At 41.9% G+C, this 22,796-nt stretch overlaps 1 protein-coding gene across 1 annotated transcript in view; it reads right to left on the reverse strand.

Annotated features, from left to right (window-relative positions):
- LOC120515754 (copine-4) overlaps positions 1–22,796 on the reverse strand; it is a 466,133-nt gene that overhangs the window by 309,788 nt on the left and 133,549 nt on the right. Inside the window, exon 2 of the mRNA XM_039737037.1 lies at positions 11,103–11,292. Within this exon, the coding sequence (XP_039592971.1) occupies positions 11,103–11,273 (171 nt within the window). The 5' untranslated portion in view covers positions 11,274–11,292. The remainder of the gene's footprint in view (positions 1–11,102; positions 11,293–22,796) is intronic.

Below are 22,796 nucleotides of genomic sequence, written 5' to 3' on the forward strand. Positions count from 1 at the left end.
TATTGTTGGTTCGCTTCCCAGGTCCTCCCTGCATGGAGTTTATACAGTGGTGTGAAAAACTATTTGCCCCCTTCCTGATTTCTTATTCTTTTGCATGTTTGTCACACAAAATATTTCTGATCATCAAACACATTTAACCATTAGTCAAATATAACACAAGTAAACACAACATGCAGTTTTTAAATGATGGTTTTTATTATTTAGGGCGAAAAAAAAATCCAAACCTACATGGCCCTGTGTGAAAAAGTAATTGCCCCCTGAACCTAATAACTGGTTGGACCACCCTTAGCAGCAATAACTGCAATCAAGCGTTTGCGATAACTTGCAGTGAGTCTTTTACGTCGCTCTGGAGGAATTTTGGCCCACTCGTCTTTGCAGAATTGTTGTAATTCAGCTTTATTTGAGGGTTTTCTAGCATGAACCGCCTTTTTAAGGTCATGCCATAGCATCTCAATTGGATTCAGGTCAGGACTTTGACTAGGCCACTCCAAAGTCTTCATTTTGTTTTTCTTCAGCCATTCAGAGGTGGATTTGCTGGTGTGTTTTGGGTCATTGTCCTGTTGCAGCACCCAAGATCGTTTCAGCTTGAGTTAACAAACAGATGGCCGGACATTCTCCTTCAGGATTTTTTGGTAGACAGTAGAATTCATGGTTCCATCTATCACAGCAAGCCTTCCAGGTCCTGAAGCAGCAAAACAACCCCAGACCATCACACTACCACCACCATATTTTACTGTTGGTATGATGTTCTTTTTCTGAAATGCTGTGTTCCTTTTACGCCAGATGTAACGGGACATTTGCCTTCCAAAAGTTCAACTTTTGTCTCATCAGTCCACAAGGTATTTTCCCAAAAGTCTTGGCAATCATTGAGATGTTTCTTAGCAAAATTGAGACGAGCCCTAATGTTCTTTTGCTTAACAGTGGTTTGTGTCTTGGAAATCTGCCATGCAGGCCGTTTTTGCCCAGTCTCTTTCTTATGGTGGAGTCGTGAACACTGACCTTAATTGAGGCAAGTGAGGCCTGCAGTTCTTTAGACGTTGTCCTGGGGTCTTTTGTGACCTCTCGGATGAGTCGCCTCTGCGCTCTTGGGGTAATTTTGGTCGGCCGCCACTCCTGGGAAGGTTCACCACTGTTCCATGTTTTTGCCATTTGTGGATAATGGCTCTCACTGTGGTTCGCTGGAGTCCCAAAGCTTTAGAAATGGCTTTATAACCTTTACCAGACTGATAGATCTCAATTACTTCTGTTCTCATTTGTTCCTGAATTTCTTTGGATCTTGGCATGATGTCTAGCTTTTGAGGTGCTTTTGGTCTACTTCTCTGTGTCAGGCAGCTCCTATTGAAGTGATTTCTTGATTGAAACAGGTGTGGCAGTAATCAGGAAATTGAACTCAGGTGTGATACACCACAGGTAGGTGATTTTTGAACAAGGGGGCAATTACTTTTTCACACAGGGCCATGTAGGTTTGGATTTTTTCTCCCTAAATAATAAAAACCATCATTTAAAAACTGCATTTTGTGTTTACTTGTGTTATATTTGACTAATGGTTAAATGTGTTTGATGATCAGAAACATTTTGTGTGACAAACATGCAAAAGAATAAGAAATCACTAAGGGGGCAAATAGTTTTTCACACCACTGTATGTTCTCCCCGTGTCTGTGTGGGTTTCCTCTGGGTTCTCCGGTTTCCTCCCACAGTCCAAAGACATGCAGGTTAGGTGTATTGGCGAGTCTAAATTGTCCCTAGTGTGTGCTTGGTGTGTGTGTGCGCCCTGCGGTGGGCTGGTGTCCTGCCCGGGGTTTGTTTCCTGCCTTGCGCCCTGTGTTGACTGGGATTGGCTCCAGCAGACCCCTGTGACCCTGTAGTTAGGATATAGCGGGTTGGATAATGGATGGATTGATATTGACAGCCAGCCAGCCAGTCAGAATATCTAAGAGTCACATGCTGCGAAACCACCGCGTAGAATCTTATATATAAACGTCTACACATGGAAGTCTGTCTGTCTGTCCGGCCCTGACGTGAGAGGTGGAGTCAGGGGTAAAGGCTCCACCTCCGAGGAAACAGAAACTAATACACAAGCGTCGGCAAAATGAAACCTCGGACAAAAGAGTCACTCGCTTAGCCCCTAATACTGAAGTGATTCGAGCACATCGGCAAAAACGAAACCTTCTAGGAGAGTAGCTCCTTTCAATTAACTGACATTTGCTACATTTCAATTTTTTTCTGACAATTTCAATAGTTTCTAGGACCCCAGGCTTTTGACAGCAGGGGCTTACACGGCTAGTTTTATAATAAATATGCCTCATCTGAAGAGCGACGTTAGAAGAGGGCGCCAGCAACGTGCGGCCGTTTTCATTGGATTGTCAGCAAAGCATCTCAAGAACAACTTTGAGTGCTCGATCACAAGCCGCCTGGGACATTCATCCTTGACATCTTTGACTTTTCATAAACCTTTTCTAAAGACTATATATGTCCAGACCAACGTTATTATAGTTAACGAAAACTAAAATTATATTTAAAAAATATTTTCACAAACTGAAAAAAAATAATTAACAAAACTGAAATGAAAAACTAAAACTAAACGAAACTATTAAAGTAGCTGGATAGACTAACTGAAATAAAATAATAATTTACTAAAGATAATTTTAGTTTTCATTTTTGAATTAATTTTCTTGCTGTTGGTTTTTAACCCTTATAACATTTAACTCTAAAACTAAAAGTCATCCACCACAAACCGCCTGCACATATTCATCCAGTGAACGGCGGCTGGTGACGGAGAGCAGATGTTCACTCAGCATTTGCGGTGACAGAGCGAGCTGAATGTGGGTGCGTAAAGCCTGTGGAATAGAAAACGATTTACGTGCCGCCTTTCTTTGCACTTGTTGTATATCAAGATGTAATTCAAACACCTGAAATCAGAATGTGCTGCTCAAGAAAAACTTTACCGTATGGACAGGAAAATCACGAGTGAGTTACGTTTCAGTTTATTTCTCAGGTTCCTGCTTTTTGTTGACAGTAATTCACCTGCCACTTCGCACTCGAAGTATACAAAGTATAGAGAAAGTACACTAATCATGAAAAAAATTCGACCTCAACATTTTGATGAATCTTGACATTTTAAAACTCCCCGAGTCTGAAAATACAGTTTTTTGGAATTATGCCTGTGTGTGTGTGTGTGTGTTTGTATAAACACGATATCTCAAAAACGCAACTAGATGGATGAAATTCGGCATGTGGTTGTTATACCAAAACTGTAGATCTGTATTAACTTTTGGGCCAAATCCATCAACCGGAAGTGGTACTTTACCTGAACACATACAGTGGAACCTCGGGTCACAAATGTCTCAGACCACATAGAAATCAGGTTACAACTAAAAAGTTTGCCATACTTTTGCATCTGTTCACGACCACACACTCGGGTGACAACCAAGCCAGATTCACTTCCGGTTCATACGCACCAATGATTTCCGCATTAGAGATTTCTCCCATCTTAAAATTCACCTAGTTTTCATTACAAATTGGCCCATTCTGGGCAATAAAAAGAAAAGAAAAAAGTGTGAATCGTTCATGGGTATTGATTCCATTTATGAATCACATGAATGAGAATCATGTAGCTCATTCCCAGGCTGACTCAGTTCCCAAATCAAATCTATACTAATAAAAGACAAAGCCCTCACTCACTCATTCACTCACTCATCACTAATTCTCCAACTTCTCGTGTAGGTAGAAGGCTGAAATGTGGCAGGCTCATTCCTTACAGCTTACTTACAAAAGTTAAGCAGGTTTTATTTTGAAATTCTACACGTAACGGTCATAACGGTCGACAACGCCCGCCATGTTGAACTTTCTTATTTATGGCCCCATCTTCACGATATTTGGTAGGCGGCTTCCCTGAGCTAACCGAAACCAATGTATGTACTTATTTTGCTGGTATGATGCCACTGTCGGCTGCCATATTGAACTTTTCAACGGTCTTTGTTACTTATGGGCCCATCTTAAAGAAATTTGGAACGCGGGTTCCCAACGCTAACTGAATCCTACTTACGTCATATATATCGCCCATAGCCTGCAGCTCGGTCACCGTGTGAGGCGGCGTTGGGTCCCCCATCCCAACACCTCCCACGTTGTTGGCTGCCTGCCTATATAAGGCCGTCTGTCACTCCGGTCTCTACATTCCCTTCCTTTGTTCGCCACGGGATTCACATCTCCCTGCTGATAACTACAGCCTTTTTATTTAATCCACTGCTTCTCCGCTGTTTTATTGTTCATTTATTACGATTATAGTTATTGTGTAGGTATTTTAGACTTACCTTACATTGTTCAGGTACTCATTTCCTTTATCATTCCAACCGTACCCCCATTAACATGTCTATCGAGGTGATCACCATCGATCAAAGAACTGTCACTTAGCGAGTGGTTTCCATGCCCGGAGATACCACCAACCTTTTCCTTTCTCTGTGTTACATATTGCACGGCCATATCAGGCTCACTCTTGATATCCATTGTGTCTTATGTATTGAATGACTGGACAGGTTCAAGGTGTGGACTGATGACGGTACAGGAGGTAATTAGACTACACAGGAGCACTAGAAGAGTGAAATGCTTAAGCCCTTCACCTGTGGATCTGCATGTGAGTTGATGGCTGCTGCTGAATTGTTCGGTTGTCGCTTTCAAGTGTACAGAAATGGCCAAATATTTTACACCTTTGGACAACCGCCAATGCCTCTTAAACATCTTAGACTGACAGGTGACGATTTCAGTAGTGGACACTTTGATGTTTACGAATGTTTAAACTCTCAAAAGCTGGATGTGAAGTTATCGATGAAACCGGTTGTGTACTTACAACGCTTGACAGATGACGAATGTCACTTCAACACAAGTCCTACAAATACCGTCGTCATTGAAACAAACCATGAAACTCAAACCGATTATGACAGCAGCAATCCAAGCTGTGAGATTTGAGACAAGATTACTGTTCACATGGCCGACTGTACGTTACATGCTCAGAGTAAGCTCAGTGCACAGCTTGGTCAGATTACAACTGGAGGGCCGAACTGACAACGTGGTATACAAAGAGATCCTTAACAAATAATTATTGGGATATTTACACTCAGTTTAAAAAGGTTTAATTTTCTTCTTAATAAAAATTTTAAGTCAGTACGTCGCCGCGGGCATTTTGCTAGACTATATTAATAAAAGGCAAAGCCCTCACTGACTGACTGACTCACTCATCACTAATTCTCCAACTTCTCGTGTAGGTAGAAAGCTGAAATTTGGCAGGCTCATTCCTTACAGCATACTTACAAAAGTTATTCTACGCGTAACGTCATAACTGAATCCTACTTACGTACACATATACGGCCATAGCCTGCAGCTCGGTCGCCGTGTGAGGCGGAGTTGCGTCCCACATCGTCACGCCTCCCACGTAATTGAGTGCCTGCCCATATAAGGCCGTCCATCAGCAGCAATCCAATAGACACGCTTCTGCTAAATATTCGCGGGTGAAGGACTGTGCTTATGCAAACGAAGATGAGATGGTCAGGGATAGACTAGTGTTTGGCACAAACTCAGCGAAAGTGCGAGAGAAACTTTTAAGTGCCGGGTCTTAGCTAACATTAAATAAAGCCGTGGACATCGCAAGATCGCACAAGATAGCACAAGCACAGCTGTGAACCTTCGATGCATGTACTCCGAGCGGCTCACGTGAACTGACTGTGAACACAATACGCAGACAACAAGCAAGAGCTCCAAAGAGTGCTGAACAAAAAACGCATTACACAATTGAGACGGCAGCAAAAGAATATGAAGCGAGTGACGCATACAAGCGTATTCATAAGTGCAGCTACTACGGAAACAAAGCACACGGTGGAAAAAGTCAATGTCCAGTTAAAGGCAGACAGTGTAAAAAATGTGGTAAATTGAACCAATTCGCTAAAGTTTGCAGGACTGGGAAAGGTAAACCCGTGCATGCAGTGTGTGATGTCTCAGATAAAGAGGAAGACAAGCTGTTTATTGATGCAGTAAGAGAGGAACAACCCTCTGAATCTGAACAAGCCTTTGTAGACATATCAATAGGAAAGTAAGGTGTAAAGCTTAAGTTGAAATTAAGTTCATAGACTCGCTGCCGCTAAATATTCACAGGCAAATCCACAACTCAATACCAGGAATGTCTGTTAAACATCTTAGATTCACGAGTACCGATTTGCGTGGTGAACACTTTGATGAATGACACCTGTTATCTTTACAACGGTTGACAACGAAGATGAGATGGTCAGGGATATTACATTATTTTTAAAATGTCTCCTTTTCTTTTTCATAACTTCTTTAACACACTACTTCTCCGCTGCGAAGCGCGGTTATTTTGCTAGCTAACAATAATCGAGCACTTCATTCTCAGGTAATAATTCAGTTTATAAATGAGAGGAACAGAAATTTTAAACCCCTTTCTCAGGTATGGATTCAGTTAATAAAATAAAGGAATGAGAATGATGTGACTCATTCGAGGGTAATAATTCACTTTTATGAATCAAATGAATGAGAATTCTGCATTTCATTCCCAAGTAGTGAGTCAGTTCACAAATCAAAGGAACAAAAATCAGTTTACTTGTTGCAGGTAAAGGAACAGAAATTTTTAACCCTTTTCTCGGATATGGATTCAATTAAAGAACAAAAGGAACGAGACTTGTGTGACTCATTTCAGGTAATGATTCACTTCACAAAGGAATGAGAACCATTTTACTTGTTTGCAGTTAATAATTCAGTTTACAAATCAAAGGAACAGAACTTTATAGCCCCTTTCTTAGGTATGGATTTGGTACAAGAACCAAAGGAACACATCGTATGACTCATTCGTGGGTAATGATTCAATTTATGAATCAAATCAATGAGAATTATACATCTCATTCCCAGGTAATGTGTCAGTTCACAGACCAAAGAAATGAAAAACATTTTTTTTTGCAGGTAAACATTTAGTTAAAAAATCAACTGAACAAAAATTGAGTGCCTCGTTCTTCGGTAATAATTCGATTTCCAAATCAAACTTACAATTATCATGTAAGTAATTCTCAGGTAATAATTCAGTTCCCAAATCAAAGGAACAGAAATTTTAAACCCCTTTCACAGGTATGGATGCGGTTCAAGAACCAAAGGAACGAGACTCATGTGACTCATTTGTGCTTAATAATTCACTTCATGAATCAAACAAACAAGAATTCTGCATCTCATTCCAAAGTAATAATTCAGTTCACAAATCACAGGAACGAAAATCATTTTACTTGTTTGCAGGTAAAGTAACAATTTTTTTTTTACCCTTTTCTCGGGTATGGATTCAATTAAAGAACAAAAGGAAAGAGAATTGTGTGACTCGTTCTCAGGTAATGATTCCCTTCACAAATAAAATGAACCAGAATCGTGCACCATCTTCTCAGGTGATGATTCAGTTCAAGATTTAAAGGAATGAGAATTGTGTTAGTCATTCGTCAGTAAAGATTTACAGAATCAAATGGGCGAGAATTGTGTGCCTCGTTCTTGGGTAATGATTCAGTTCATAAATCATATGAACAGACATTTTAAACCACTTTCTCAGATATGAATTCAGTCAAAGAAATAAAGGAACAAGAATTGGGTGACTCATTCATGGGTAACGTTTGACTTTACGAATCAAAAGAATGAGAATTCTACATCTCATTCCCAGGTAATGATTCAGTTCACAAATTAAAGGAACGAAAATAATTTTACTTGTTTGCAGGAAAAGGAACAGAAATTTTGTACCCTTTTCTTAGGTATGGATTCAATTAAAGAACAAAAGGAAAGAGAATTGTGTGACTCGTTCTCAGGTAATGATTCCCTTCATAAATCAAATGAACCAGAATTGTGCACCATCTTCTCAGGTGACGATTCAGTTCAAGAATCAAAGGAATGAGAATTGTGTTAGTCATTCGTCGGTAAAGATTTAAAGAATCAAATGGGCGAGAATTGTGTGCCTCATTCTTGGGTAATGATTCAGTTCATAAATCATATGAACAGAAATTTTAAACCACTTTCTCAGATATGAATTCAGTTAAAGAAATAAAGGAACAAGAATTGGGTGACTGATTCATGGGTAACGATTGACTTTACGAATCAAAAGAATGAGAATTCTACATCTCATTCCCAGGTAATGATTCAGTTCACAAATTAAAGGAACGAAAATCATTTTACTTGTTTGCAGGAAAAGGAACAGAAATTTTGTACCCTTTTCTTAGGTATGGATTCAATTAAAGGACAAAAGGAATGAGAATTGTGTGACTCGTTCTCAGGTAATAATTCACTTCACAAAGGAATGAGAATTATTTAACTTGTTTGCAGTTAATAATTCAGTTTACAAATCAAAGGAACAGAACTTTTTAACCCCTTTCTCGGGTATGGATTTGGTACAAGAACCAAAGGAGAATTCTGCATCTCATTCCAAGGAAATGTTTCAGTTCAGAAATCAATGGAACAAGAATTGTGTTAGTCATTTGCATGTAAGGATTCAGTTAAAGAATCAAACAAACGTGAACTGTGTGCACCTCGTTCTTGGGTAATGATTCAATTCACAAATTAATCGATCAGAAATTGTAAACCCCTTTATCGGATATGGAAGTAGTTAAAGAACCAAAGGAACGAGAATCGTGTGACCCCTTTTCAAGTAATGATTCAATTAAAGAACTTGAGAAATGTGAATTGTGTGTCTCATTTTTGGATAACGATTCATTTTGATCATTGAATGAAAGATAATCATGTGATTCATTTGATGGTAGTAATTCAAGTCAAATTCAAAATAATTTGTAATTGATGCATGCCAGTGCAATCGAGGAGCCAAAAAAATGCATTAAAGTAAGTAATTGCTAGACAATTTCAGTAACAAATTGTATAAAACAAACAAGGAATGTATTCTAATAATAAAGAGTTGTTATTGTATTACAGTTGTAGGATGAATGAAAAAGTGATCGGTAACAGAGTTTTCATTTGCCAGTAATGATTCGGTTTGATCTCCAAAGAGTCCTAAGTGAAGTTTTGGAGAATCATAAATCAGACGGATGGTACTTGCACATGCGCTTTAAATATCAACCTGCAAAATGAATGACGTGACGCGAGTACAACGGCACTCATGCTGAGCTCCACTAAGTCAACTTGTTTGTACTCATTAATCAGTTTACATGAATCACTGAAAAGAGTTATTAACAGAGAAAGAATCTCATGCTAAACCCCATCGGAACATCCAGGAATAAAGAAATGTCTAGGATACTAAACATATACTCATGAACTGGAGTGACGATCTTAAACATCCAGCCACATAATCGTCCTGGAACAAATCAAACATGGGAGCTAATAAAGAACACTGCAGGGTCTGCAGAGATGGTGCCACATGCAAATTCACCTAAACACCCTTAAAGATGCATCTACCAGCACAGTGTCACCCTCTAGAATAATGATCTAGTTTTATTTGCGATGTTGTAAAACAATAGCAATGGGGCGACTGCAGTAATAAATCACCACTGCTTAATCACAAAAATGGGAAAACAACACCAAAGCCATTTATTGATGTGAGTGAGAGCCTTGCTTATTTTTAGATCAGGTGAATAGAAAGTTAAATGTGCTGCAGAATTGGGGTTTGAACCTTTGCCCCGGAGGTGACAAGTGGCCCTCCCACGATATTAATCTACACTGTCTGTCACATCTTAATGTATGACACTCCCTGTACTTTTTTGTCATTGTGAATCTTGTTCATGTTGCGCCTTTCTCTCTGTGACAGCAATTTATCACAAACGTGGAATTGATTTTTTGTGTTTGTCTGTTAAAACACACCACACATACACGCCTTCAAACAAATCGATACCACCACCCAAATAAAGAACTCTTTTGACTCAAACACTCATCTATTTCATCTAATTTATAAAAGGTTATGATTGGCACCCACAAACACAATTGGATGGCTTGGTGTTCAGCACTTATAGTACACAATGTCACCAAATACAATGCTGGATCTGAGCAAGACAAGTGACTCGGGCATCAGTCAGCAAGAAATGAGCCACCTGGAAAGTTAGCCATTGAAGTAGCTGGAAGCTGAGCACAGACAGAGAGAGACAACATCAAAGACGTGTCAATACTGCTTAAGCCCACCGGCATGGGTGTGACATGGGAAGAACCCTGTGCTGGATCTGCTCAAAGAGTGGGGAGAAAAAGTTACAGGGTCTCACTTCTGAAAGGGAATACAAAGCCAGGAGGACTCGACAGCAGCAATGTCAGGGGGACCCGCCTCCTGTGGCTTCACCCATGAAGAACAGTAAAATGGCAGCACATTCAAAACCAAGGAACACAAATAATGAGAAAATTAAAACAAATAGCACAGATAGATAGATAGATAGATAGATAGATAGATAGATAGATAGATAGATAGATAGATAGATAGATAGATAGATAGATAGATAGATAGATAGATAGATAGATAGATAGATAGATAGATAGATAGATAGATTCACACATGCCAGTCATGAGTCAGGTAAAGAATAGAGAGAAGGCCAGGTTGGGGGTCCAGGTGAGACACACAGTCAATAACTGCCTGAACTTCATTTCCCTTACAGTAGCGGGCCGACCCTGATGGGCCCCCAGAAATCCCCCCACCTTATCCTTATCCAATTGAAGTTTCCAACATCTCTCCATACAGGCTGACAGATTCCTCCCTTTTCCAATCTTTTAATCAGTTTTGCGTTATGGGGGGCCACTGCCAATCCCATCAGCATCTCAAGTAAGGTAAGAAGCAGATCTGGATGGGGACCCAGTCCACCCCATGGCACACTCCATTGAGACTCAAGTAAACGTAACTCATAAGCTGTTGTGCTGTGTAGACATCTAAAGAAACACAGACAGACGGCGCTCCAGGTAATGCTGGTACTTGGAGTTCTGAAGCAGCATCTTTAACTAGTGGGTCACCAATGTGCTTCAAAAGGAAACTGAAGTCCGGATTTGGTTTGACCCCATTGTCCATCACTTACTATCAAGCACTAATGTTTCACAGTGGAGGATTTACAATGGAAAACAGCAAAAGAGCACACCAAACAAGGAATAAAGAAGATCCTTACCTCCAGCCACTGGCCGTGGGACTGCATTTTGAGGATCACACAGGGGTCTGGTTTGGAAAGCGCATCCCGATCTGAAATCCCTTTGCACGCCACCCGTAACTCAACTTTCGTCAGACAAGGGCTGTTAAAAAGTCCCAGTGTGTTGGCCGCTGACTCGTAGATGTTGCTCATTTTCTTCTCAAGAGTTGTGCTGCAGTCCAAAAGAAAGAAAAGACATTAAGAGACATCAGTGGCACACTTTGGCTTTTTTTTTTTTTATGTCCGTTTTCACCAGAGTGCTGCTTCTCTCTGTGGGCTCATTCAGAGACCGCCAAAGTATTCTTGGACCAGCCAGGCCTCCAGATGCGCCCGCTTTCTTGTACTGTCGGAGCTTTCAAGCCGACTGCTGGGTGGCGTAGGGGCATCCTGCTATGGGAAGGAAGAACAGAAGCCAACGACTTCTCCCGATTGGTTTAATAGAAAGTGACATTTCCAGGAAAGGTCAAGAGCCACCCTACGGCCCACCACCGCGCCTCCCACTAAGTCGTGACAACGGGGGGCTTGCCGAGTGTTACGTTCCCTCAGAAAAGTCTGAATATTAAAATCACATCAAGGACGTGCTATTATTTCGGTTATTTAGCACAAATCGGTGCATGTTGCCTGTGACGCAGCTTCGGCACATTTACTTTTTTCTTTGCTGTGTGTTTGTATCGAGGTGTCGATGGTCGTCCATCTAATTCCTGGATGAAGAGATAAGTGATTGCAACTTTTAATATTGAATACATTTGCAAACTTTTCTGAAAATATCACTTTGTCATTATGGGTGATTGAGTGTAGACTGAGGGGCAAAAGTAGCACATTTCTCCATTTCAAATTAATTCTACAGTATGATAAAGTGGGTCTCCATCCTTCCTCAGTAACTCTGCTCACTTCTTTCATGTCAGGAGCAGCACAGTGGGCCTTCTTTCTAGTTAACAGGTCTGGGGTCCTAACAAGGCAGACTGTCCTCAGGTTGCCCTCTTGTTGGCCCACGAGGAAGTCCAGTCTGGAAGAAGAAGACGACATTCTGCTCGTGTACCGACTTGTGCCAGGCAGCAGCAGCTCTGAGAGAAAACGGAATTAAGAGATGCCACAGAGAAGTCAACAATTCATGCAGGGCTTGTAACAGGGAAGACGGAAATGAAATAAGAAAGCTCAGGGCGTGAGCCGCAATCGCGGTCAAAGAACAGAGCGGGAAATCATAAACCACAAGGGCACTTGTAACCCGTGTGAGAAAAGAAGACAAACTCGACTAACGGAGGATTATGGCCCAGAATGTTGAACACTAGAATCCCTGAAGCCAATGAAAAAAAAAATCGTAATTCTGGCCCACCTTAAACTCATTCGCACCTCTACCATCGGCGTCTTTTGTTTTGTAAAATGTGTCGATCAGCACAAGCAGCAGGCAGCCTGCTATCCTATCCCCACCCTTGACAGACCTCAACTCAGGCAAAAAGTCCTCCCAGCTCAAGTCTTGTTTATCGTGGTGTGAGGTGCCTGGAGTTGTAGAGGGTAAATAAAACAGAATATCGTTATTTGGAATACATGCATGTTCCATGTCTACAAAGATCTGGGTAAGCACAGGATGACAGGAAATGCAACAAATGCAAGAAATGCTGAACACACAGTTAGAACAGATGTTACACTAATAATGACGTGAAGTGTATAACGTGTGAAGACTTTAGTCCAGATATCAAATAAACACGTGCGCTTTTATTCACGAATAGAACCAGAGTAAACAAAAAGAAAATCATTCAATTTACATGTTGCTGCTGCGGTGGGCTGGCGCCCTGCCCAGGGTTTGTTCCCTGCCTTGAGTACAAGAAACAAGATGGCATCAGATCAGATCAGATAAACGTTATCATGATATGGCAACACATATAGCGGGGAAAAATAAGTATTAAACGCGTCAACGTTTTTCTCAGTAAATATATCTCTAATGGCACTTTTTCACCCAGCGGTGGGCTGGTGCCTTGCTCAGGGTTTGTTTCCTGCCTTGCACCCTGTGTTGGCTGGGATTGGTTCCAGCAGACCCCCCCATGACCCTGTAGTTAGGATATAGTGGGTTAGATAATGGATGGATACATGTTGCTGTCAATGAGTTACAAACCCAAGCTCGATGGTGCAGAATGGAGCTGCTAGAATCTTAACTAGGAAAAAAAAATCCGAGCACATCACCCCTGTCTTAGCATCACTACACTGGTTACCAGTGCCATTTAGAATTGACTTTAAAACACTGTTTATGGTTTACAAAGCCTTCAATCATCTGCTCCATCCTATATCTCAGAATGCCTGTCACCTTACACTCCTAATTGTAACCTGAGATCTTCAAATGAGGGTCTGCTTATCATTCCAAGAGCTAAACTTCAAAGAAGTGGTGAGGCGCGCGGCCTTCTGCTGTTATGCACTTCAAATCTGGAATATGAGTTTACCGATGGAAAGTCACCAGGCTGATACGGTGGAGCACTTTAAAAAACTGATAAAAACCTGTTATTGCAACATGAGCGTCTCAGAGCTTCATTTTAGGTTAACCTTCATATTATTCCCTACAGATTTAATTTTTTTCTCCAGCCGTCTGGAGTTTTTTTGTTTTTTCTGTGCCCCCTGGCCATTGAACCTTACTCTTATTCGATGTTAATGTTGATTTATTTTGTTTTATAATTGTGTCTTTCATTTTTCTATTTTTTAATATGTAAAGCACTTTGAGCTACTGTTTGTATGAAAATGTGCTATATAAATAAATGTTGTTGTTGTTGTTGTTGATATTCTGTATATGCATTGAATTATTTTTATTGTATCTCCTTAATCCGTACTAATCACCACATCTCTCTGCTGTTCTTTTTCCAATTTTCTGTGGTGATCTGCAGCACCACCACCTGATCAGGGCACCGTGCAGTCGCTCTGTTGATGGATTGATGGCCAGAGGTCCACATCACCATCATCATCAAATTTTTCCATGAGATGCCTGAAAACCATGAGAACTGATTTAGATCATTAATGTTAGGTGGGCTGGGTGGTCTCATGGTCTTGGAATCCCTGCAGATTTTTTTTTTTTATTCTTTTCCAGCCGTCTGGAGTTTTTTTGTTTGTTTGTTTCTGTGCTCCCTGGCCACTGGACCTTACTTTATCCTATGTTAATTAGTATTTTTTAATTGTATTCGTATATTTTGTCTTTTTGAGCTACATCACTTGTATAAAAATGTGCTCTAGAAATAAATACTGTTGTTGTTGTTGGTGCTTTTACCCGGTGCCCTGAGTGTCTGTATGTTGGGTTTAAAGGAGAAACAGTGCCACCTAGCGTTCACACCCTTCAACAATATTTTTTTCATGTAGCAAAACTTTACAATGGCTGTTACAGACTGAAATCAAAGGCTTCTTCTTTTTGGCCGCACACCTTTTCAACCTTATTGTTGCCAAACATGCTGATGGCATCAGTGACAGGCGTATTTCTAAACCTCTGAATGTTCCAGTGAGCACTGTTAATCTGCAAGTAGAAAGGACATCCTGTCACCATAAAGTGGCCACGACCAGGTGCTCCTCGCAAGATTTCTGTCAAAAGAATAATCAGAAGAGTTGTCCGAGAGCCAAGGACCACTCACCGAGAGCTTCATGAAAGCCTAATGTATAAACGGTGCATATGCACAAAAATGTTGCGTACACCTATTTCCACGCTCACATCGCAATGTATAAAACCTAAACTTGCCATAAAGCCGCACATATTTTCATAGTACCTCAATCCTTACTGTACACAAATTCTCTGCTCGGTTTTGCAAACTGGCGGCACCCAGCATCAAAGTAGTGCTATTGTTCCTGTGTGGTTTCTCTTTCTTTTTTAGATCCACATCCCTAATGTGGTTTTATCAAATACACTAAAATTAATAGCATATCGTTTATTAGTTTAAGGCATCTGATTGGAATTAACCTGTAACAATATAATGGTCCACGGAATGGCCAAACTACTCCAAATACCATAGCTGCTTTAACGTTGTCACTCTCAGTGCACCGCTGATTTAACCCACTGACTGTGTAATCCCAACTGTACAGCAGCTGATCAGATTATTGGGAAACAGCATCAAGCACACACCAGCTCAGCCACGAACACAGTCTTTTTGAACTTCCTCCATACAGTACGGCAAACACCTTTCCTGTACAGACAGTTTCATCCCAAGAACTTTAAATGCACTCAATCAGTCCATCAAGTGCTCCTTGTAGAACTGTTTGTACTAATAAGTCCAGTCACCTCACTGGAAACGTGCACTACAGTTATAATATTGCACAATTTGAGCCACTTTATAAAGCGGGTATTTACAGATGATGACGACTGGCTTCTAAGTCGATTTAGATTTCCAAATGCTATCTTCTTGGAGCTCTTGATATCATTTTTAAGATGAAATGCAGTAAAACATGTTTATTACATTATAAAGGTAAGTTTTAAACTTCCACCAATCCATCCATTATCCAACCCACTATATCCTAACTACAGGGTCACAGGGGTCTGCTGGAGCCAATCCCAGCCAAAACAGGGCACAAAGCAGGAAACAGGCCCCGGGCAGGTCACCAGCCCACCACAGGGCACACACACACACCCACACACCAAGGACAATTTAGAATTGCCAATGTACCTAACCTACATGTCTATGGACTGTGGGAGGAAACCGGAGTACCTGAAGGAAACACACGCAGACACTGGGAGAACATGGCAACTCCATACAGGGAGGACCCGGGAAGCAAACCCGGGTCTTCTAACTGCGAGGCAGCAGCACTACACACTGCGCCACCGTGCCACCCAAATTTTAAACTTCATTAAAATCATTGTTAATAATTAAACACGTGAGGACACAGTGGTGCAGTGCTAGCAAGGAGCTGGCGCCTGTTCAGGGATTGTTCTTGCCTCGCACTGTATTCTGGTTGGGACTGGAGCGACACTGGAAGGATAGATGGATAGAATAATTAAGCACGTACTATGAAAATATTTCAATGTTCCTTAAAAGATTTGAAGAATCTGCATTCTCAGCTTACAGATGGCTTGGCATCTATTACAGAGCTGATTGTGTGGTGATTAGTTACTTGGAGAAAGAAAGGAATTGGAGGTTAGTACGTTTGAGAGAGAAAGCACTGCTACAATAAATTATTTAATCATAGGTCATGTAAGCATCTTGCAGAAGGCAGGAACAATCTCTGGACGAGTTGCCAGTTCGTCACTATCACTGTGCCATCGTGTTCCCATGTTTAATAACATGCCTTAATTCCTATCACATGAAAATGATATCACGTATACATCTCAGTATTTAAATTATTCAGAGAGCTGTAATATCACGAATGTAATGGATTCTGTGTCCTGTCGGAGGAAGAGAGCCGGTTTAAGAAGAACGTAGTGATTCACACACATAGAGCACATAGAAGATCAAAAACAAAACAAAGCATTGAATGTGCTACTTTAGTTACGATGAGATTTGAGAAACTAGTAAATTAAATCATTTTACGATGAAGTTTATGATGTTCTACTTTAATGACAAAATAAACTACGTGATTAAAGTGGAAATGTTGAGATTAAAGTTGACATGTTAAACTTTTTTCTCACAGTGTTCTTTTCTCTGTACCCTAATAAACTTTCATATGACACTCAGACGGTGGGCTATGACTCGCCTTTTCACTGCGACTTTGATATCTGACAACTTCTTTTTTATTTCGGGCACAGTGCGACTTTGTGAACTTGAGCTTTCGAGTTTCTCCGCCACCCTATGTCACTCAATCAACTTCCTTTCATTAATTATATCACTGCTTAAACCAACAAATGGTACGTTTTTTCTTTGCCTCCACTTGGTATTCGCTAAAATTCTTCTTTTTCCCTGTGCTTTTGTCATTTTATTTTCACAGAACACAAAACATAAGGGGCTATTTATATTGATTTACATATTCAAAGAGGTGTAATTCTGGGAGGAGTCTGGGAGGGGCAACAGGCACATGCATTACTTTTCACGCAGACCGGAATTTATGCAGCGGAAGAACGTAGAAGTTGACGTACGCACAGATTTATGCATCTGGATTTTTTTGTGCATACGCACATTTCTGCTTTTGTCTGTACGCCATGTTTTAGTGTGAATTCTATGCACGCCGTTATGCATGAGGCCCCTGGAATTAGCAGGTCCATTTGTTTCAAAGCAAACAAGAAGTGATGCAATCCACCACCATTGGCCTCCTCTATGCACACTGCTCACTGCACAAAACTCCACTGCTGAAGAAAAAGCCCATTTGTAGTTTGCTGCACAACAATTGCACAAACCAATGATCTATTGGGAGAATAGAGTCTGGTCAGAGGAGACCAAAATGGAACTCTTTGGACGTCATTGGAGAAGAACTGGTGCTGCACGTCACCCCAAACACACCACACCATCGTGATATTTTGAGGTGGGAACATCACGGTTTCAGCATATGGTACTGGCAGACTTCATTTAATTGAAGGAAGGATGAAATGTAGTGGGACATTCTTGATACAAATCTGCTGCCATCTACCAGGATGCTGGACATTTCAGCAAGACACAAGGATCCCAAACACACAGACAAGGAAACTCTCAGTTGGTTTCAGACAATAAAGATGATAAAGCTGCCAGAATGGTCGAGTCAATCGCCCGACTTGAATCCAATTGAAAATTGATGGAAAGACCTGAAGATCAGAGTTCATAGATGAGGCCCCCAGAACCTTCAGGATTTGAAGTCAGTTTGGGCCAAAATTCCACCTGAGCAATGCGTGCGATTCGTTTCTCCATACGGGAGGCATCTTAAAGCTATCATCGCCAACAAAGGCTTTTCTACTAAGTATGAAATATATTTTAGTAAGCATATTCCATACTTATTCCTTGTGACATTCCACTTTATTACACACCACTTCATTTATGGACTTATTTGTTTTGATTTCTTTGTATGTGTGGATTACTTGGGTTGTTACTAAAATTTGGTGAAAATTTCATGTCAATAACGCCATCCATCCATCCATTATCCAACCCGCTATATCCTAACTACAGGGTCATGGGGGCCTGCTGGAGTCAATCCCAGCCAACATAGGGCGCAAGGCAGGAAACAAACCCCAGGCAGGGCGCCAGCCCACCGCAGGAAGCAATAACGCCATTAGAGATATATTTAATGAGAAAAACGTTGACACAATCAATACGTGTTGCCACATCATGATAACTTTTATCTGATCTGATCTGATGCCATCTTGTTTCTTGCACTCAATGCAAGGCTACAGTATTTGAGAAGTAACTACAGGGTTAATGATGTCATCAAAATTGAAAGATCTACCAAACCAAAAAACGAGAGTCAAAAAAAAAAATGAAAGCCAAAACATAAGCTCGAGTCAAAAACCAGAAAAAGGTTTGGGTATCTGCAAACGTGGAAGTGGAAGAATACAAAAGGCCGATCTTTTAATCTGTTGTGAGGAGAATATTGGGGTCACGACCTTAAATAGGGGACTTGGGGATATGAACTAAAGGGACCAAGAGTCGGTGGGGCAGACACAGCTGATGTAACACCTAAAAAAAATTTTCTAGAGCAAAAACTTCATTCAATACATGGCATGTACCAAAAATAAAAAAATCTTCCAAAATCAAAAACAATCAAACCCCTTTTTAATAAGCTCTTCTGTAAAAAAACAAAATCCTTAGGCTGCTTTCTCCACTCTCTAAAAATTTGGGGTTAAAGCTGACTTGGTCTGGCAAATCACAATGCCAGTCTATTGCCTGCTGGTACGTCCATCCATCTTCTTCTGTTTATCTGAGATCGGGTCGCGGGGGCAGCAGCTTAAGCAGAGATGCCCAGACTTCCCTCTCCCCGGCCACTTCTTCCAGCTCTTCCAGGGGAATCCTGAGGCATTCCCAGGCCAGCCGGGAGACATAGTCCCTCCAGCGTGTCCTGGGTCTTCCCCGGGGCCTCCTCCCGATTGGATGTGCCCAGAACACCTCACCAGGGAGACGTCCAGGGGGCATCCTGATCAGATGCCCGAGCCACCTCATCTGACTCCTCTCGATGCGGAGGAGCAGCGGCTCTACTCTGAGCTCCTCACCCTGTCTTTAAGGGAAAGCCCTGACACCCTGCGGAGGAAACTCATTTCAGCCGCTTGTATTCGCGATCTCGTTATTTCGGTCACTACCCATAGCTCATGACCATAGGTGAGGGTAGGAACGTAGATCGACTGGTAAATTGAGAGCTTTGCCTTACGGCTCAGCTCCTTTTTCACCTCGACAGACCGACGCAGAGCCCGCATCACTGTGGACGCCGCACCAATCTACCTGTTGTTCTCACGGTCCATTCTTCCCTCACTCGTGAACAAGACCCCGAGATACTTAAACTCCTCCACTTGTGGCAGAATCTCTCCACCAACCCTAAGAGGGCACTCCGCCCTTTTCCGGCTGAGGATTATGGTCTCGGATTTGGAGGTGCTGATTCTCATCCCAGCCGCTTCACACTCAGCTGCGAATCGATCCAGAGAGAGCTGAAGATCACGGCCTGATGAAGCAAACAGGACAACATCATCTGCAAAAAGCAGTGACCCAATCCTGAGTCCATCAAACCGGACCCCATCAACGCCCTGGCTGAGCCTAGAAATTCTGTCCATGAAAGTTATGAACAGAATCGGTGACAAAGGGCAGCCCTGGCAGAGTCCAACTCTCACTGGAAACGGGCTTGACTTACTGCCGGCAATGCGGACCAAGCTCTGACACCGGTTGTGCGGGGACCAAACAGGCCTTATCAGGGGGTCCGATGCCCCATACTCTTGGAGCACCCCACACAGGATTCCTCGAGGGACACGGTTGAATTCCTTTTCCAAGTCCACAAAACACAAGTAGACTTGTTGGGCAAACTCCCATGCACCCTCCAGGACCCTGTTAAGGGTGTAGAGCTGGTACATCGCTCTCATATTCTCCTTCTCCTGGTTTGAACTTGCATAGAGACTGGCGTTTATCGTCTAACACCCTTCATTGTCCCTAGTCACGAGCCTCACCTAAACATTTCTCTGCTGACTGCGCCACACACACACGCGCACATGCGAGCCTACATCGCCGACACCCAGCACCACGTCCTTCTCTTATGCCCGCAACTACCGCTTGCCACACGCCTTTTTGTCACTCTACAGTGTCGCAATCTCCAAACACCACAGCCACACCAGAAGAACACCAGGATGAAGTGTGACGGGCAGGCGGCACGATTCCCCACCGAAGACCCTTCAAATGGAAACATGTGCCACCGGTGGAAGTAAAACAACTCCCCCGAGGAAGACAGGACAAGTTCAATCAATTAGATTTTCATTCAGTCACAGGTGAGTATGTGGATTCTACGTTGCAAGGCAGAAGAGCAGTTACATTTTTCTTTATTGGCTTTTTATAATTTCTTCTTCCTCCCCCTTCCCTTTATTTATAAAAATAAACATAATATTTACTAAAGCATCATCAAATCCTTCTGTGAAAACCATAAATACAAAGAGGACTGTTTCATTTATGTTAGGTAGATTGCCCAGAGGGGACTGGTCAGGCGGTCTCATGGCCTGGAATCCCTGCAGATTTTATTTTTTTTTCTCCGGCCGTCTGGAGTTTTTTTTGTTTTTTCTGTCCCCCCTGGCCATCGGACCTTACTCTTATTCTATGTTAATTAATGTTGACTTCTTTTATTTTCTTACTGTCTGTCTCTTATTTTTCTATTCTTCATTATGTAAAGCACTTTGAGCTACATTTTTTTGTATGAAAATGTGCTATAGAAATAAATGTTGTTGTTGTTGTAAAGCATCTATCCATTTTCTAACCCGCTGAACCCGAATACAGGGTCACGAGGGGTCTGCTGGAGCCAATCCCAGCCAACACAGGGCACAAGGCAGGAACCAATCCCGGGCAGGGTGCCAACCCACCGCAGGACACACACAAACACACCAAGCACACACTAGAGCCAATTTAGAATCGCCAATCCATCTAACCTGCATGTCTTTGGATTGTGGGTGGAAACCCACACAGACATGGGGAGAACATACAAACTCCATGCAGGGAGGACCCGGGAAGCGAACCCGGGTCTCCCAACTGCGAGGCAGCAGCGCTACCACTGCGCCACCGTGCCGTCCTTTGTTGTAAAGCATTTTGTTTTATTACGCTAATGGGCCATCTGTTCTTATTTTTTTCACTTGTCAGATAGACCCTAAAGAAGGAAAGGTCATCTTTCCTGTGTCAAATAGACGCGTTCTTAAAGAAACTGGAAGTTGTCCTCGGTCAGCTTACTGCACCGTCGTATGACAGACGTCTGTGTGAATAACCTGCTGTTATAGCAAAATGGCTTTGTCAGCTATTAACCCTTAGTAGCTTGCAAGCAGTTCATTTTTCTTTCACAGTACCCATTGGAGGTAAAACATGGAAAGATGGGCACTCTGTCCATAATGGGTGCTGTTCCCTGCCTCAGAATGGTGGGTGGGCAGCAAGACCCCTCCATCCAGAATGAGTGTTGTTCCTCGTCTCAAATGGTAGGCAGAAATAATAGGGGGGCAGAGAGAACTCTCCATCCAAGAGCTCGTGGCACTTAAAGGCATGGCTCTGGTTAGGACACCATCAGGGCTGCGCGGAACAACAACCAACAAACATCACCAACACTTAATTCTGTAGCCCATTTTCATACAGACGCTGAAGCTCAAAGTGCTTTACTAGTTGTCAAAGAAGTAGAGGAAGTGTAGAAGTTCCAGAGAGAAGCCATGTTAGGGGTTCTTGGGTGTCACCAAGGGTTCTTTTTTTGTTTCATTTATTATAATTACGGTGCATGGAAACAAACAAAAAGTGCTTTTACATAACTACACTGGGGGGCGATTCCTCACGGACCTTAAAAACTCCACCCCCTAGCAATGGCGAAAGTGACCACAAATGCCTGCAAAAAGCCCAAACTTGGTGACAGACATTTAGCCAATCAGTATTTCCCAATTCTAACGCCAAAATTGGATTACTGGACAAAGAAGAACCTAAACTGGATCACAAATAATTCCACGGACAACAAAGAGAAACGTATGAATTACGCTGCACAACAAAGTTTTTGCCTCTTGAACACTGTTGGGTGTTTCTTATACATTGTCGGGTGCGGATCATGACTATCACATCAACATTTACCCATCACGTACCATTTCAGCTGTGTTATGATTTTTTCTTTTACAGTGGTACCTTGAGATACGAATGCCCCAACGTACGAGTTTTTTGAGATACGAGCCGTCACTAGGTCGATTTTTTGCCTTGAGTTACGAGCCAAAATTCAAAATACGAGCCATCAAAGAGCTGGTCGCCGCACATTCAGAGGAACTGACGATGGAGGAGTTGACGGAACTGCAGACGCGGCAACATATGGAGGTTCTGCAGGAGATCGGTGTCGCGGAGGAGGTTACCTTATAAAGTGAGATAAAGAAAGTGTTTGCAATTTGGGAAAAAGTTTTGAACTTTAAAGAAAAGAAACATCCTGAAAAAGTTACAACTGATAGTGCAGTGGAGCTGTTTGCCTAACGCTTGACTTTACTGAAAAGAAACATCCTGAAAAAGTTGCAACTGATAGTGCAGCAGCTCTATTTAATGACACTTGCCTAACGCATTTTAGAAATATTCATTGGACAGGTTTTTATCGAAAACCCCTGAAAATGAAAGTGAAGAAGGTGCGGCGAAAAGGTCAAAA

This window comes from Polypterus senegalus, chromosome 15, assembly GCF_016835505.1.
Source record: "Polypterus senegalus isolate Bchr_013 chromosome 15, ASM1683550v1, whole genome shotgun sequence".
NCBI classification, from domain to species: domain Eukaryota; kingdom Metazoa; phylum Chordata; class Cladistia; order Polypteriformes; family Polypteridae; genus Polypterus; species Polypterus senegalus.